Genomic DNA, 18644 nt, shown 5'->3' on the forward strand with positions numbered 1-18644 from the left:
GCAGTTTAGTAGAGAGGCTAAGGACCGAATAGGCCATCAAGAGTAGCCTATCATCTCTCCACTGAAGATGGTGCCTGTCAGGCAGAGTTGGGAGCCTGTTAGGGAGATAACATGAGTCTTACACTGCTGCGGTCCATGTTATTAACAAGAGTGGGTTTTTGGGACACATCCTCAGCTAATGCAAATTGACATAATCCCATTGACTTCAATGGTGCCATGACCATTCAGACTAGCTGGCCCTCAGTCTTAAGGCTTACAAGCCAGCACACAGCATTAACACCATTTTTTAAAATGATCAGAAGTTGTTTCCAATAAGTCTTGCCCAAGAGAAAAAGGCAGTTGTAGCAGCACCAAATCCCTGAGGCAGCCCCTCAGCTGGCGTGAATCGTCATAGATCCATGGATCTTCGAGTCATTGGCTTTGGACTAATTACACCAAACAGAGCGAAACCCTGAATCCTTCTCATATTGTTCCAATTAGACTTCTGAATTTAAAAAAACCTTCCCCCTTTCTTCCCAAGGAGTCTAGTCTTATTTACACTGGTTTTACACCAGTCTGACCCCTTTGGGCCAGATCTTCAGCTGGTGTTAATCAATATTGAAGTCAAGAGAGTGGTGCCTATTTACTGCATCTGGAGAGCTGACTCTTTTGACTTCAGCAGAGTTATTCCTGATTTACATCAGCGGGGGTGTATATGAGTTCAAAATCAGATCCAAAGTGGGCATGCCAAGTCCTATTTCATTTCTATTATTCATTATTATTTTGTCTACATTACTGTAGGGCTACAGACTAAAAAGGATAGAATGGTCTGGCTCTTTTTCTCGCTTGGTTTTATTCTTTTACAGCATCAAAGCACTTCAGCTCAGTGTAGCCCAGACTAGAGAAGAAAGTGGGGGAGAATAAAACACACAGGACCAAGGCGTGAACTCCATTGCAAAGAGGGAGAGAAAGAGAAACAGAGAGCAAAAGCTTTTGGGTGCAGGAGGAGAAGGGCTGATGGCTGGTTTGCAGAGGCAGGGTGTCTGCAATCTTTGTAGCAATTAGATTTAATGGGACAGAAGCGTTTTTCTCCTCCACATCCCCTCCTCCTCCTCTTCTCTCCCCCTCAGGCTAAAGGGAGGGAGGTGGGGAAGGGGAGGCGGGGGGTGTGTGAAAGGGTCTTTGACGTCAGACCTGCCCTATAAAAGCCTGGCAAGGAGAGGCAAAGCTGAGAGCAGAGCCAGTACGACAGCAAGGATGCCAACCCCCAACTCCTCCACTTCTTCAGCCAAAGGCTTCCGCAGGGCGGTGTCAGAGCTGGACTCCAAGCAAGCCGAGGCCATCATGGTAAGAACCCTCCCACCCTCCCACCACCATGCAGTAATCTCCAGAATGGCTAAAGCTGCACAAGGGACTGTAACTATAGCTAGATGGACTAACAAAATGACTTTATTTCTAAAGCATCACTGCACCCAGGCATCTAGGCACTCAGGGTTGGCAAATCATAAATAAAATCCAGCCTAAATCATTCATGCACACAAACTAATACACGATAAATATAAATATCAGAAAACAAATAATCCTAATAATATAATAAAACCATCCTCTTAAATTGGAATGACCAATAGAGCGAAAACAAGGTTAACAAGGAATCCCCAGGGTAAAAATGCACTTTGAAAATCTATATACTCTCTAGGTTTTAAGTTCACGGCACTAAGCCAAAAAGCGTTCTTCTTTGCCAATTGAATGAAAACAGATGTATGTCTTTTTTCCAGTGAAGCTACAAGGTGGTGGGAATTCAGGCAAACTTGCTAACTGTTCCTATGTAATTACTGCAGGGTCTGCTTCCACCCACAGAGATTTAGGACCATCCGCTCAGTGTGTGGAACAATCCCACATGCAATATAACTATAAGTGAGGGGAAAACAATACTTCATGCTGAGTCTTAAACTACCTTTAAAATGTGAATCCAGTCCAGATGAGTTTCAGATACACCGATTCAGTTGGCCTGGCACTAGGGACATGCAGGGCGTTTTAGTTAAAAACAGTTTTGTCCTCTAGTGCCAACTGATGTCCCTAGGAGACATTAAAGCCAATGAGATGATAAGGCATGCAGCATCCTGTCAGATCAAACCTTTAATGCATAGTTTGTCCCTTTTTGTGGCAGTCTCCCTCTCTGCTAGATGGCTGACTGTTACAGTAGGCAATCAGCTATCTGGAACAACTTCCAAATGCCCCACAGTTAGGGCACTATAGGATTTCAAGTGATAGCTTTGATTAGCACCTGCATTTGGCAAACTCAGTGTAGTGCCTTATGTAGTTTGTCCCAAATACCAGTAGGTAGGTGATTGTAAAGTTTTTTTTAATGGATCTTACTATGTGCAAAGAGTACGTACTGAAAATCGAGATTTCACATGTTTAGAGTTTGTCTATACTGTAGCATATATATGTGTTTTAAATATCCCTCAGCTTTTCCTAGCAGTTACTGTTCAGCCTTTTTCCCTAGCCGAGTCACATCAGAGCTTCCCCACATAAACTTCACCCCCTAAATTAAAGCTCCCCTCTTTCCTACCACTTTCCAGAACCACAGATATGAGACATGGATAAAAAGGACATTTCCAGAATCACCGATATTTGACATGGAAAGAAAAGAGAGATGAGGTCATCTAATCCAATTGTTGTTTAATATTGTGTGTAAAACTGGATTTGACTTCTGATATATTATTTGCAGGGGATGGAACTTTCCATTCTCTGTTCTCTGTATTTTGCTGACCCACTCTTGCCTCCGCACTCTGCAGTGCTGTGTATTTTGTAAAATCAACTACTGTGCAAACAACAAAAAAGTTCCCCAGACACTGTGGCATGCTAGGAAAGAAGGGAAGGAGAGTTAGGAAATGAAGAGGTAAGCATGATTTCTGCACTATGCAATCATAGAAAACCATGGGACTTTCCACATCTCACTTTGGCATTTTCCGACTGGCACATAGGGAATGACAAGGTAGTTAACTGTTAGAACCCGTTAAGTAGAGATGCAACTTGTTCCAGCAAAAGAGTGCTTTGGCGGGCATATAGTGAACTCTTAGAACACTGGCACTTTCCAGATTGCCAGTCAAATGAACACCCCTCTGTCTAAGGTAACAGCAGGAGATGACAATGAAGGGGCGTTTATTTGATCCTGTTATACAATTCATGTGAGTATTTAGTCTTTAAATGACAAATGTGACATTGAATGGTCTTATTTATCAGGTGTGTTAGTGATAGCAATACTGTCTCTTTCATGGCACCCTGGAAAGAGAGTTTAGAAAAGCTCAGAATGAAATTGTGTTCGATTGTCACCTTTAGTCCCTTTTAGTAACTCTCTCCCTCCACCCAAATGGCTCATTTAAAAATTGAGCTGGACTGCTTGGGGGGAGCACTTTAAGTACTGTTTTGCCAAAGCTGCTGCTCCTGGATTATGGTAGCCCACTCCCCCCACAAGCACCTTTTTCACTCCACTTTCGGCACTGAGAAGCTTATATCAGACATCAAATTATTTCAAAACACAGTTGCCTTCGAAGGGAAGGGGACTTGGAAAAGCTCAGAACGAAATTGTTAGGCTTTAGTAACAGATGGCAAATCTGAAATGCACATTTAAGACTCTGTCTTTCCTTTTTTAGGTTATCCTTTTTACTGCACCTTTAGCAGAAGGTTTCCACATTACCATTATTCATTAATCAGATTTATATCAACTGAGGCTCTGCCTCTGCATTTCTGCTATGTATTGAGTGTGGCTCAGATTTTTAAAGCTATTTCAATGTTGCTGTGCTTAGCATCGCAACATGTAACTGATTTAGGAATCTAAAACTCTTTTTCAAAAGGGATATAGGTACTTAAGAGTCTAAATCTCAGAGCCAACTGATGAATTTAGACTCCTAAGTGCCTAAATCCCTTTGGAAAGTGAGTTTTAGATTCCTTAATCATTTAAGTGTTGAGATGCTGACCGAAGCAACATCTATATAGTTTTAAAAATCTGGACCTGTATGTCTAGGACAAGCTGTCATCTTGTTTCAGTGTTTTAAAATCCTGACAGTGATCTGTTCCCTGTCCCACATACTCACTCTGTTCTAAAGGAGCTGTTGCATCTCCTTTATTATGATGATGATCATGCACCAGGACCCTACTGTGCTTGGCGCTGTACAAAAACAGAACGAAAAGACAGTGCTAGTCTCAAAGTATTGAGGATATAAGCCTTGTCTACACTAAAAAGGGTTTGACGGTATAACTGTACCATCAAACTATCTTACAGGAGATGCAGCTTATACCAGAAAAAAAGTGCTTTTGCTAATATTGTTTGTATCAGTTCCTGAACAAAATAAGCTAAACTGGCAAAAGGAAATAATGACACAATATTGGTAGGTTATGCTAGGCTGTAGTAAATGTTCTTAACAAGTAAAATCCTCTCTGTTTCCTAGATTCTTGAAAATTATAAGCAGGGAGAAAGCTAAGTTGCTGTGGTTACTCAAACTCAGAAGGCCATACTCTGGCATCCTTACTCACACCAAGTCATCCCACTGAGTTGCCACAATTTTAAAGGGGCTGTTGGAGGAGTAAACTACTACAAACTGTCAATCATGGATTCACAATCTAGTCCAGAAGAAGCAACCTGATGATTAACAGAACAAAAGTAATGTTTTTACTGTAGGTAGAATTCTAAAATACACGAGATGAACTAATCTGCAAGCTGAATCAAAATATACCTTTCAACGTCTTCTAAAAAACCAAGCATTAATGGGAGAACAGTCAGTGTGGAAAGAGGAATCAATTTTGTTTGTTTTTTTTCAATTTTTCAATTGGTAATGAAAACTCTCTGCAATTGTACTGAGTTATAACTTAAGCCCTTTGGGAGTAAATAGCATTCTAAAAAAATAGCAAAGAGGAGGGTAAAGAGAGAGAGACCAGCATGATGGAAAGCTAGCAAACAGACAATAGAGTAAGCTGTGGAGATGGCAGGCAAATATTACCTCCCCCAGACCCTCCCAAACAAAATCTGGTATTTTGTTAACTTACCCAGACATACTAGGTGACTGCCCGCCAGGTGCTAGGATGATCCTACAGTATTTTCTAGTAGCCAGATGTAAAGGAGGAAGGGAAACAAAACTGATTCCCTTTCGATCCAGTGCAGTCTGCTGCACATCCGTAAAGCCAGCCTTAATCATGCAGAGGAGGAGGTGTCATGTAGTAAGTTTTATCAAATCTGTGTGTCAATGTCTAATTATGTTGGGGACTGATCGCCAGCATAACTCACCGAATGGAAGCAACTTGTGTCAAATGGATGTTTATCAATGATCTGATCTGCTTATTCTATTCTGATTTTCATACAACACATGATCATGTTTTCAGAGCCCTTTCCAGTTGTCCACTAGACTCTATGATTTATATCTGTCATGCACAGTTCTTTCCTTCTTTTTCTTTTTCTCTACTAAGCCAAAGCTAAAGTCTATTGAACTTCAGGACACAGGGCAAGATGCATCTTTCTGTTAAAGCATTGCTTGACTTGGACCATTGAGGAGGCGATTTGTTACAGATGGTGGGTGTTGCACAGGGGTGTTTGTTCCATCTATCATGGGAAGTTTAAATTAATTTGATTAACTTTAAGCACTTCTGATGGGATTTAAACCCGTTCTTAACTGCTTCCTAAATGGGGATGCTTTCTTCAATTGAGACCTAATATATTTATTAGATGAGTTTTCTGTTTGGACATGGACACATGTCCTCCATACCCATTGTGGACCTGATCATGCACATAACCAGTGATTATTTGTTCAAACGTGTGTGTTTTATACTGCAAGGAACAAATGTGTGACAAGCTTCAAATATCATGCTATAAGGGAATCTATAATAAAAAGTACTGGGGGTAGGTGCATGGGTTGGTGTATAAAAATATGCGACACAGAAAACTATATAAGTGCTTGTGTTTAAAATATCAGAGGGGGTGGCCCTGTTAGTCTGGATCTGTAAAAAGCAACAAAGAGTCCTGTGGCACCTTATAGACTAACAGACGTATTGGAGCATAAGCTTTCATGGGTGAATACCCATTTCGTAAGATGAATATGTTTAAAATGTGAGAGAAAAGTTTTGAGACTGGCTGCATACAAGATGCACGAATGACTTTAAAAGAAAATACACTTGGGTAAGTGGAGGAAATTAAAAATACAAAAAAAAGATGAATGGTTGAGCTGGTTTAAATTTTGTAGAATTTTTTTTTTAATTTTTCCTCAAAACCTTTTGGAAGAGTTATGGACATGTTTGAAATATTTTCAGTGGAAACTAACTGAAAAATGTAGCCATCTGGGTTTTAGTCTCTTGGTGTTAGTCTTCTCTGTGTTTCTTCGTAAGTCATATCTTCTTTTTGTCATGCTCAGTTTTCATCATTCATCATCAGGTTTGGGGGAGTGGTTAGGATGAGTTATACGGTAGGATTCTTTTGACAGTTTTAAAGGGTTTTTTTTGTTTGAATTTTGAAAACTTCCAATTGTGATGTAGAAAATGTTCAATTTTTTGAAGGAAAAAACCACAGATTATCAATGAGAAAGAAAAGTTCTCTATTATGAAAGCAAATGGAAGGTCAATGCTTTGAAAATTGTTAAGAACTCTTTTTTCAACAGGTGAGTGAGGTTTGCACCTAGCTCTACTAATTAAATAAAGGCATTTGAGTAGGTGGGGAGAAAAAGGAAGTGAAGATTTTATAAAGCTTTAAAACCAGACTTTAGTATTACCACCCGCCTAAGGAAGCTCACATATACCCAGCTGTAGAGGAGCAAAATATTCACTGACTGTTTATTGTACACAGGACTAATCTTTACTAGTCCTCCTGTTGGCATATTCAACACATCTGAAGAACTATGGGTTCAGAGATTTTTCAGTACAAGAGGAAAGAAGGGCTTGTGTTTGAGGTCCTGAGTTGGGACTCAGAAGAACTGGTTTCAGTTCCTGCTCTGTGACACATTTCCTGTGCAAATTTGGGCAAGCTACTTAAGCTCTCTGTGCCTCAGTTCCGTATCTCTAAAATAGGGATAATATTTCACTTCTCCCAATCTTTTTCTGCCTTGTCCATCTAGATTAGAAGCTTTTTTAGGGTAGGGATTTTCTTACTGTGCTTTTAAAATGTCTAGCGCAATTGGGTCCTGAGCTGAATTGGAGCCTGAATGTGCTACTGTCATACAAATAAAAGTTTCCATTTGGAAAAGCACCCAAAAGTTTGGGTTATTGTCACCATCTTATCTGAACTAGACAAACCTCTTATGTCTGCAAACCTGGGCTGGGAACAGGTTTTCTCAAGAGCTCACAATTCTTCCTGTTTCCAGCCTGGCCAGAATAGCTGAAACAACTTTTCTTCTTCTATTCTTCCCCCCAATCAGGGAGCACAAAAATAAAGAGCATTTCAAATGTGGGGTGAAGATTCAGTTTGGTTTTATTTTGTTGCTTAGCCTATTTGTACTCTTTTGCCAAGTCTTGCCCAGGGAAGGAGGTATATTACCAGCAGTGTGCTGAGGCCAGGTTGACTAGTCGTGGCTGGGATGGATTTACAGCTTTTTTGGTTAGACCAAACAAAAGATCATGAATATATGATCCTATAATGAGCAGTAGACACAAGCTTGGTGGGAGTTTACAGATGGACCATCTCACTCTCTTATAATCCAGTTAGGGCCATTTCAGATGGATTTGAAACTATTATTTCTGATAAGAGTGGTGTTAAAAAAAAAAAGACAGCCAAGGGAGCCTATAAAAGATGCTATTTGCAGGACAAAAACCTCCACAGACGTACCCCTGCCTCAGTGTTTGGGAATGCACATAAGACACACACACGTACACACCAAAAATGGACATATCAATTTCTCTACTGGTAGAAATGGATCTAGCCCAATTACATCAACAGAGAATGGGGCCCAAGATCTGGTTTCGATGGGAGTGAATAAAAGTATCATAAGTAAAAGGTGGCTGGATTGGCATATTCCCTCTGCACTGGAACCTACCACAGCATGAGAGGAGAGATAGCTCAGTGGTTTGAGCATTGGCCTGCTAAACCCAGGGTTGTGAGTGCAATCCTTGCGGGGGCCATTTAGGGATCTGGGGCAAAAATTTGTCTGGCAATTGGTCCTGCTTTGAGCAGGGGGTTGGACTAGATGACCTCCTGAGGTCCCTTTCAACCCTGATATTCTATTCTATGAGACTAGCCCAGTAAGGCATTGGGAACCTGTGATTCTCAATGAAACCACTGCGAGCTGAAGGTAGTCAGCTCCTTGCAGTAGGCATTTGTGAGATCCAGACTTCTGCCTCCAGTAGAGGCCAGGGTTTAAATCAATGTGTCTCAAAGTGCTAAAAGAAGCTTCTTTATCGTGAACCAACACATGAAAACAATAGAATCCATAGTGCCCATAGCAAAAATCTAGGCTCAGCCTAAGAAATACACTCTTGCCTAACTACACTAGCTGCCAAATTCAGAACCTTGAAAAGAGCCTGGACCCTGACTGAGGTTTGCAGAGCCAGATTGCTCTAGCTGACTCCTATAAGAGCTGTTCTCTGCTAGTCCTTGAAGGAATGTTACAATGGGGATCCCATTGTTCCTCGGCTGTCTTAAGGAGAAGATTGCTGCTTTTTAACTCTGCTCTCCTTCCAGTCTCCACGATTCATCGGTAGACGGCAGAGCCTCATCGAAGATGCAAGGAAGGAGAGAGAAGCTGCAGCAGCAGCAGCCGCCGCCACTGATGCTGCAGAGTCCATAGAAACAATTGTCTTTGAGGAGAAAGATGGGAAGGCCATGTTGAACCTTTTCTTCATGCTTAAGGGAGCAAAGACTTCATCGCTATCCCATGCACTTAAAGTGTTTGAGGTGAGCGACTAACCTCCTGTACTGCACTCAATGAATACTGCATTTGATGTGGGTGGAAGGTCTGTTACTGTAGCTTGGGGGAACACTGCCAACTCACCAAAATTCAGCTGGATAAAGGTCTAATTTAAAGCCTACCTAATATGAATTATTGATTTAATTCTTCGGGGCTTAACTGGATGAATTCAAATATTGATGGTTACATTAACTTAAGTAGTACACTCGATTCATTTACTGGTGTCTCTATCACGCTGTTTCCCAGAGAAACCAATATAAATGAGACATACCCCTTGCCTGACAATGTTGTGGTTGTAATTCCAGGCTCTGGGCTTGCCTTTGATTGAACATTGCCCAGAGTGAGCCAGTACCCAGCACAACTAACGTATGAACAACTGTGGATTTGTATTCACCTCTGATTCTCATGGTTCCCTCTAATGACCCGCACCCTGCACTGTTGTCCACCTTTATGGCACTCCCTGAAACACATCAGAGACTGTAGAGTTTGGACAGATTGCAGACGAACCATGCAGCTCCCTCACATAGCCTCAGTCACCCCCTCGCTCAAAGCTCTGCCCATCTCTGAATCATATCCCCACTGAACTTCAGCCAAAGTGACTGGACCAGTTTCAGCATGGGCATAAATCAGCATAGTGCCCATCAAATATACCTACTTACCACAGGGATGAGTTTGATCCATAAACTTTCAAAAGTTGCATTGATTTCCTTCATTACTGCATCCTGAATATGCCCATGACAAGAAGCATTTCTTACCACTGTATACAATTGCATAGGGAGATGGTAAATAATTGGGCTTTCCCAGTCAAAAGTAGCTTTATCTATGACATCGGTACCATGGATGGATGCTCACATAGGTAAGTGCTGCTTATTTAACCAGTCATAAAAGATAATGACTTGAATTTATATAGTACTTTTCATGCAGAAATTTTCAAAAGCAGATTACAAATCATGAGCCTGAGTTTCTTCATTTATATTGGTTTAATTCCATCATCTTCTGTGGTATGAGTGAGAGGAGAATTCGGTCAGTATGTGCGTAACACCTTAGTCCCCAATGAAATTCAGCCACTTCTGGGGGTGAAACCTGACCACCATTAACAATACACAGCAACACTGAAAAACAGCTGAGGACACGTAGTAAAGAAAAAAAATATTCAGTTGAAATTGTGTGTCTGTGTGTGAGAGGAGAGTTTAGTTAGTAATTACTCAAACTGAAATTTGATCAGGACACCTCCTCTAATCTTATGGAAAGCAGTTTGGGATCTTAATGGCCACAAGTGGCCTTGCATCTCTTGTGGAAGCAGGATAGAAATGTACCAACTTATAGTATTTAACACTGTGTTCCTGTAGCATATTGCCTTTGCAGTGGGATCTGTGGACCAGAAGTGCTCCACAAGGCAAGCATTTGAGAGCCCTGATGGTCTTGGTCACAGTTGCTGTCTCTTTCCAGGAAGTTTGTGACTGTCAGAAAAGGCTCAGAAGTACATCAACAACAGATTTCAAATGCAATTTACTACTTCTCTGGTATAAGATGCCAAGGGATTCTCATCCCGAGAATTTTACAGGGTCCTGCACTTAGTAGATGTGGGTGATATTTATTTTACACTGTGTGTGTGTGTGTGTGTGTGTGTGTGTGTGTGTGTGTGTGTGTGTGTGTGTGTGTGTGTGTAAAAAAAATATATTCCAAGGCAGCAGAGAACAATTTACAAAGTCAGGCAAGAACTCAGGTTAGCTTTTATTCAAATGGCACCTGCTTCATCTTGGGGCAATTTACTCATTGCATGAGACGATCTCAGCGGAAGCGCTCTCTCAGCTTGACACAGAGAAGGATTTTTTTTTAAAAAGCCACAAGCATCTCAAGTTACAACAGGGGAAGATTCATTTCTCAGATCCCTCTGGCAATGCAGGTACAAGATATGAAAACGGACGGGTGTAATGACATTTGCCTCATCATGAAACAGGCTGCAGGGAGGCTGGTTTCACTCTGCTGTATGCGTTGCATGCAGCCAATGCATAGGTAATGCAATCAGAGCTGTCAGATTAATGCTAAGGTATTGATTATTGGGGGACAATGCAATAGAGAGGTGGGTAGGTACATTTAAAAACATGGTCCTAAATTGAATTTATTCCTGATATTGCCTCCGTTCCTTCTCCTTGTTCTGCCTCTGATTAACTAAAAATCACACCCTTTCCTCTACTGAAGAACTCAGAGATTCGGAAAAGACTGGGTCATCACCCGGAGAAGTGGGTTTGCAAGGGCCAGATTTCCCTGCATCAGGGAATATATCAGAACCCTTCTGTGGATGCAAAGGTCCAACCCCCCTTCTCCACTCTTTATCTCTGAGTGAAATAATTGCTGGTGAAAGATGCCAAATTGATATCCCTGGAGACCAAGCAGTGCTCAGGTACAGCATGGGCAGCTGCAGAGCAAGCTTCCCATAGCATCCCTCTATGCTTTCCCTTTGCCCTAGCTGGAGGGACCACCTCTAGGACTGATATTATTTCAGTAGTCATTCCCCACTGAGATGCCAGTTGTGGAAGTAAGCGTGATGACATCAACATCTGTCTGCAGGCAGGGCCGGTGCAAGGATGTTTTGCGCCCTAGGCAAACTTCCACTTTGAGCCCTCCCCCATTCCTGAGCCCCCGCCCTGAGGCACCCCCCCCCACATGGCAGCTCTCCCCCTCCGCCCTGAGGTGCCCCACCTGTGGCAGGTCCCTCAACCTCCGCCCAGAGGCACCCCCCGCCCCAGCTTACCCTTGCTCCCCCCGAGCATGCTGTCGCTGCTTCACTTCTCTTGCCTCCCAGGCTTGTAGCCCTAAGCTGATTGGTACTGCAAGCCTGGGAGGTGGGACAAGTGAAGCAGCTCACCCCTGCTCCACCTCCTCCCTGAGCACACCATCACTGCTTCATTTGTCCTGCCTCCCAGGCTTGCGGTGCCAATCAGCTTAGGCGCCGCAAGCCTGGAAGGCGGGAGAAGTGAGGCAGCCATGGCGTACTCAGGGAGGAGGTAAAGCAGGGGTGAGCTGGGGCGGGGAGTTCCCCTGTGTGCCCCCCCCTTTACTTGCTGCAGGCAGCCCTCTCCGTGCTCCCTTGCCCCAGCTCCATCTGCCTAAATACTGGTGGTAACTGGGGTGGCCAAAGATCTGGCTGCCACTGAAGAAAATGCCGCCCCCCAAATCCTAGCACCTGGTTGCACCGGCCCTGTCCGCAGTACTGAGGCCACCAAACTCATTTCACATAGGTCATTCAACATCAATCAGATTAACTCTTAGTTGTTATCAATCTGAGGTTTGACTCAGTCCTGTGACCTAGAGGTGAAACCTTCTTGCTCATGGCACCAGCCTCCACAGAGCCACCCCACCTGCTTCCAGATTTTTTTCCTTCTGTCTAATCAGAGTCTGGTTTGGCTGGTCAAACTTGGTTTTTTTCGCTGCTGTAAGCCTGTGATCAGAAAGGCAGCTAAAAGTAATGCCTGGGACAGCCAGATGTTAATACAAGTTTCCCAGGTCTTGAAGTAGCTAATAAGACCATGTGCTGTGCTTGGTTTTTTCCCCACCTGGTGAGGACACAAGTAAGATTAAACACCAGAGACAAAGCTGCATTTCCTGTCTTTGCTGTTCTTTTTTCTCCGCACTTTTACTTGTGTCCATTTTGTTTTGTCTGAAAGGAAGCAGGATCAGACTTTGACAACCGAAGCAGTAACAGCTAGAGCCCAACTAACTTCTGCTCTTCTCCTCAGAAAGACAGATATTGCCACCTATAATAGCATCTAAACTACTGTAAGAGAAGGCTTCTTTTTTCCCTTCTAAAGGGAAAGAGAACAATGGATGTTAGAATAAAAGCCTTACTTAATACTTAAAATTTCTGATGGTTTACCTCTTTCTCTTTCTTTTCTGTATCTTTAATAAATACCAAACCGTTGAAAACTGTTTAATGTTGGAGACTTCCAGGGTCACGTTAACACTTTTAACTCTTTGGGCTCCTTTATTCCATCTGAATCAATCGTTTCAGCCCATGTTCTAAAATGAAGTCTGTTTTCCTATAGCCAAATGCTGGGGAATCAGCAAAAAAAAATGTGATAGCTTGAGTTAAAATTCTAGCTTGCACCTGCATTCAGTTAGTCTGGAGACAGCAGAGAAAATGGGCCACTTGAGTGCTGCTAGTGAGAAACAGACTAATTCATAAGCTAGTTAAACTCTGTTAAGATGTCTGACTTTTGGGGTCTCTCTTTCATATTTAATAAAAGAATTAGAATGATCTGCACCTAGTGTAACTCATCTTAGTTCCATTTAGCTTCAATGAAGTTATGCCAGATTATACCGGTTGTTGGGAATCTCGTAGTGGGCGATTTGGGATTCTCCAATACACCGCAAGATGTTCCCAGCAGCACACCTAGCTCTGTAACTGAGATTGGAGGGTAGGGCATGAAGCCAAGTTCCAATTCTTCTCAAGAAGCAAGATGTTCCAATGGCAGCATGAATACTGGCTGATCTCCTGTGATGATGCTGCTTTCCTTTTGTTGGATAATAAAGATAGCAGGAGACAAAGGAGGAACCTTTCCAGGTATTTATGATTTCATAAGTGTCTAGTAATTAATTCAAAATGGAACTGAAGGAAGTTACTTATTAGATCTACCATGTATCGAGAGTCAAGGTGTTGGAAAGGAAGCTAAACCAATCACAGTGCTCTGTGAGCCAGCCCAATGGCCAAGCAGTATCACAACTTGTTAACATGCTGGAGATTAGAGTGAGAATATTGCTTCCTGGCTAAGAGGGGATGGGAAGACAGTGGAAGTAGCATGCAGACCTGCTGGCTCATATGGGTGGTGAGAAAGGACCGAGGTGGTGGTTCTTAATATTACTTTTTAGAGTTGTTGATAGCTTTTTTGACAAGAGTCTGTAAAGGAATTTCCTTGACTGAGATACAATATGAGATCCTTAAGGAATTCAGTGGAGATGGGTGTAATGCATGAAAAACTGCCTGTGTGTTGGAAAGAGAGAGCGACTCAATGTGTTTGACCCTGTAGCTCCTTCAGAGAGAAAAGATGACTCATAAATGATGTATAGCATTGACAGTTTCTTCACTGTCTTTATTTCAGCACCTTGGCCAGTGCATAGGACTGACACTGCCTGGTAGATGAAAGCTACCTTCTCACTTCGTGTTTTGCTTCCTTTGGGGTAATAGTGGCTGAAATCCACACCCATAATAGGCATTTGAGAGATATTAAGAGAGGTATTGGTGGAATGTCACTTCCTTATGTGTACTGCAGCTGTTCAACATAAGTAATAAGGTTCTGCAACTACAACAAATTGCAGCTATTTGTTTGCACACTCTGAGCTAAGAGCTTGTGCCTCTTGACTGACATTGATGCCTCATCACTTTGATAACAATTAGCACAGTCTGAGGAGGGCAATATTCCATGTACAGGAAATACCTCCATTTAGAAATTACTTTTTACCTGTGTCAGAGTGAAAAGCCAAAATAGAGAAAAAGTTAGTTTAAAAAATTCTGAAAATTTCAAATAGGAAATGCTAATTTTTGACATTTTAAATTGAAACAAAATTTGTTTCAAATCACCATTTCAAAATGAGACATTTTGTTTCAAAATAATTTTTCTCATTTTCATTTTTCCCAATTGGAGAATTGAAAAATATGTCACAATGGTTCACATTTTCTTGGGCAAAATTTTTGACATTACAAAATATGGTTTAATCTTGCAGAAAATGTCCATTAAGATTTAATGGCATTTTGTAATGGGAAAATGTTTCAGTCATAGAATTTCAATCTACTCACGTTACAGTATATGAAAGGGATATTCTTATTTCAGGAGTTCCTAGCTCAGGATCAGAAATACCCATGCTCCTACCCTGCAGGCATCCTGGAAAGAGTTTGTGTTTCTGGACTTTTTCCACTTTAATTTCACCCATTGGAAAGTTTGTAATGGAATGTTATCAGAGCCTGTATTTTTATATTATATCTTTCCCCTCTTCCACCCTCTAAAGACATTTGAAGCTAAAATTCACCACCTGGAGACAAGGCCCAGCAGGAAGCCTCGGGCAGGGACCACAGAGCTGGAATATTTTGTAAGGTGTGAAGTCCATAGCTCTGACGTTAGCACTCTCATGAGCTCCATCAGAAGGATGTCAGAAGATGTGAGGAGCACCAAGGAAGACAAGTGTAAGGAACTTGCAGCTGTTGTTTTTTTTTCAAGTCTAACATGAAGATTGAACTTTAGAAACTGTGGCAAGGGGATTTCAGCACTCACATGCCAGGGATCTGAATAGACTAGACTAGACTAGAATATTCCTCCCAGGAAGCTCCTCAGATCTCATCTTTTCTCTCACCTTCTCCCTTTTCAAGAGGTGTTGGATTCCTTCTTCCAGGTCCAAAGAGCAACAGGATTAGAAATGTAATGCCTAATACCTAGTACTGTACAGCTTCCACCCTGCTTATTCTAGCCAGTTGTCTATTTTACATTTCTGACCTTTCTACCAATGAGTCAGTAACCCCAAGTGTGTTTGAAGGGTGCTCTTTCTACACCAGTGAGACACTAGTGACCAATTGCGTGTCTCTAAGGATTAGTAAAATGAATCCTTTCTAGTTGAGCAAGAATTCTACTTTGATACATCACTAAAGTCAGAGGATTTCTCTCTTCCTCCCAGCTTTGATTCCTGGAGCAGCCATTAGGTGGGTGGTAAGGGTAAGGTAGCCCTGGAAGTTCATTAGGAAAAGTCAATATGAGCTTTAATTTTTTCCTGGTGAGATGCCAGCATGCCAAAAATTGGCTAGTGATTTAAACATGATATTGTCTCGGACTTTATATTTGGGCTAGATAGGGAACAACTCTGGCTAATTGTGCCTAACAGATACAAAGAGAAAGGAGAGCAGATGATGGGGATGATGATCAGTCATGGGGGCTTTCCTTACTGTACCTGGCATCAGAAGATCATGTGCCTGGGGTCTGGGTATCACACTGCTAATCTGGGGCCATTATTCTTTCCCTGCATTCCTTGTAATTCCATCCCTTCAGTGTTAGCTGATCAGTGCTGCATCATCTCTCTCTGACCTAGCGATGCAGGTGAATAGCCTGGTCCAAGTCATTGGATGATGGTTCCCTGTGTACACACAAGCCTCGGAAGGCTGGTAAAATGGATTTGTTCCACTACCACCTAATCCTTGATGTACCTGAGCTTCATCAACAGAAGCAGTCAGAGGTGGGGGGGGGGCGGTCATGCAGGATCCTAGGTGTCTTACATGACCATGTATTATTTTATCCTTGGGAGGGTGAAGCTGCTATGAGTGAAAGCCAGTTTTTTTTTCCTAGTGGTTTCCTAGTAACAGAAAATATCATTGTGCTGGGAGGTTGAAAGGAAAGTCATGTTTGCTCATGTGATGGAGGTCACTTTATTATGTCTGGCTGTGTGATAGGTGTACCATAGGAAGGGATCATGGGCAGTCATGGAGTATAGCCATTGAAGCACAGTGGTGTCATGTGCAATTAAATCATTTGGAATTGAGGGGTCATGTGTTTATGCATGTGCCACATCAGGCCATGTGTGTGCTATGACCTTATCTCCTTCACTTGGATTGAGATATACTTAGCTCAATGTTCACTTCTATGGTCTTCTTTCTCTTTACAGTTTACTGGTTTCCAAGAAAAATCTCTGAACTGGACAAGTGTCACCACTTGGTTACCAAGTTTGACCCAGACTTGGATTTGGATCACCCGGTGAGTTGGTGCATACAGACGTATCCTCACTTTCTGGCCATGTGTCTTCCAACAGAAACAGAGAAATGGAAATCACTGGTGATTGGAACTGGTTGGGAATTTTTTGACAAAAATATTTTTCTATCAGAAAATGTTGATTCTGCAAAACCATAACTGTTTTCAGGAAAGGATCCGTTTTCATTCAAAAAATGTTGAAATACAAAAAGATCAAAAATCAAAAGAAACTGTTTTGATAGACTCGAACTAAAACTTTTGTGGGATAGTCAGCTCATGAATATTTTTGAGATTCTGACTTTTCATCCAAATTGGGAAAGGAAAGATTTTTAAAATGTCAAACATTTTCCTAGGATAGGAAAACAATTTCTGGCCTAGCTCCACTTGTAATCCCACTTTGCCTATCTCCCTGTAGCCAGCAAAGGTTTAGTTCCTGCAGGACAATGTATTCCTCAGTGCTTTGTCTAGTCTAGTTTGATCAAGAGATGGGCTTCTACTACATTCCTAAGTAGATTATTCCTCAGTCCAAAAGATCTCACTTCTGAGGAAATTTTCATGGCTATCTAGCCCAAATTTTAACTGGTTCTGTTTCAGAATTGGCTTCCCAGAGATGGAGTAGAGATGTCTTGTGTTTGGCTTGAAGGACCTGGCTTCTCAGAAAATGAATAGACAGGACATACACTGGATTGGAATAGGGCCAAATTCCTCCACCTAGAAGGAGAATACGAAGCTCTCACTTTGAGATGGGGAAAGGAGTTACCTATGGGTATGAAAGGAGGGACCTCTGTTGTAATGAGGGGCAGTTGCTAACTGCTAATATGTGAGTGTGTATATATCCACCACTATAGGGCCTATATATAAGTGTGTGGGAGGTAGTGCAGGAAATGAGAGAACTTTGCTGTGTGAAATGTTAATTAACTTAAACACTTGTTTTCTGTTCCCTTTTGTCACAGGGATTCTCTGACCAAGCATACCGGCAGCGAAGGAAAATGATAGCAGAAATTGCCTTCCACTATAAGCAGTAAGACACTTTCCAAAAGTATGTGCAGGAGCAATTTCATAGCACAGTGCCACCTGCTGGGAATTTATGATGTTATTTCCATAAACCTGTCTTCTATCAGCTTATTTTCTTCTCTGTCCGTTATTTTGCCCTTCCATTCTCCCTTTCCAATTTCTTTTCTTAGGTCCTCTGCTCTCTGCACTCATTTCAGCTTCTTCCCATGTGTAAAAATCTGCATGTTCATTAATTCATAGATGTTAAAGCCAGAACAGACTTGCTGCATAATACAGGCCATAGAACTTCATGCAGTAATTTCTGCATCAAGCCCATAACTTCAGTCTGAGCTAGAGCATCTCTTTTAGAAAGATATCCAGTCTTGATTTAAAGACTTCAAGTAATGGAGAAACCACCCCATTCCTAGGTAAACTGATCCAATGGTTAATTACTGTCACTGTTAAAAAGCTAGACAAATTCAATCTAGAAATAATCTTTCAACCACTGGATCTTGTTATACCTTTTTCTGCTAGATTAAAGAACCATCTACTATCAGAACTCCCTTTCCCATAAAGATACTTGTAAACTGCAAACAGGTCACCTCTAAACTTTCTCTTGGGTAAGATAAATAGACTGAGCTTTTTAATTAGTTCATTATCAGGTATGTTTTCCGGACCTTAAATCACTCTTGTAGTTCTTTTTTAAACCTTTTCCAATTTTTCAACATTCTTTTTGAAGTACGAATACCAGGATTAGACACAATATTCCAGTAATGGTCTCACTAATGCTGGATACAGATGTAATACCACTTCTCTGTCTCTACTTAATATTCCTCTGCTTATGCATCCAAGGAATGCATTCCCTTCCCCACCCTACCTCACCTCAGCCCGCACACTTAGTTATAGTATTGCACTTTGAGCTCATCTGACCAAGCAATCCAGATTGGTCTTTAGAACTGACTTGACCACATCATTATTTTTTATCACTCCTTCAATTTTTGTGTCATCTACAAATTTCATCAGCAATAATTTTATATTTTCTTCCAAATCATTGACAAAGATATTG

The 18644-nt window shown here is 41.7% G+C and overlaps 1 protein-coding gene across 1 annotated transcript in view; it reads left to right on the forward strand.

The window, feature by feature from the left end:
* The first annotated feature begins 1231 nt into the window (after positions 1-1231).
* TH (tyrosine hydroxylase) overlaps positions 1232-18644 on the forward strand; it is a 32276-nt gene continuing 14863 nt past the window's right edge. The window contains exons 1-5 of the mRNA XM_030562624.1: positions 1232-1326; positions 8636-8848; positions 14865-15039; positions 16503-16591; positions 17539-17606. Coding sequence (XP_030418484.1) covers positions 1237-1326; positions 8636-8848; positions 14865-15039; positions 16503-16591; positions 17539-17606 — 635 coding nt within the window. The 5' untranslated portion in view covers positions 1232-1236. The remainder of the gene's footprint in view (positions 1327-8635; positions 8849-14864; positions 15040-16502; positions 16592-17538; positions 17607-18644) is intronic.

The sequence above is a fragment of the Gopherus evgoodei genome, chromosome 4 (assembly GCF_007399415.2).
Source record: "Gopherus evgoodei ecotype Sinaloan lineage chromosome 4, rGopEvg1_v1.p, whole genome shotgun sequence".
NCBI lineage: Eukaryota > Metazoa > Chordata > Testudines > Testudinidae > Gopherus > Gopherus evgoodei.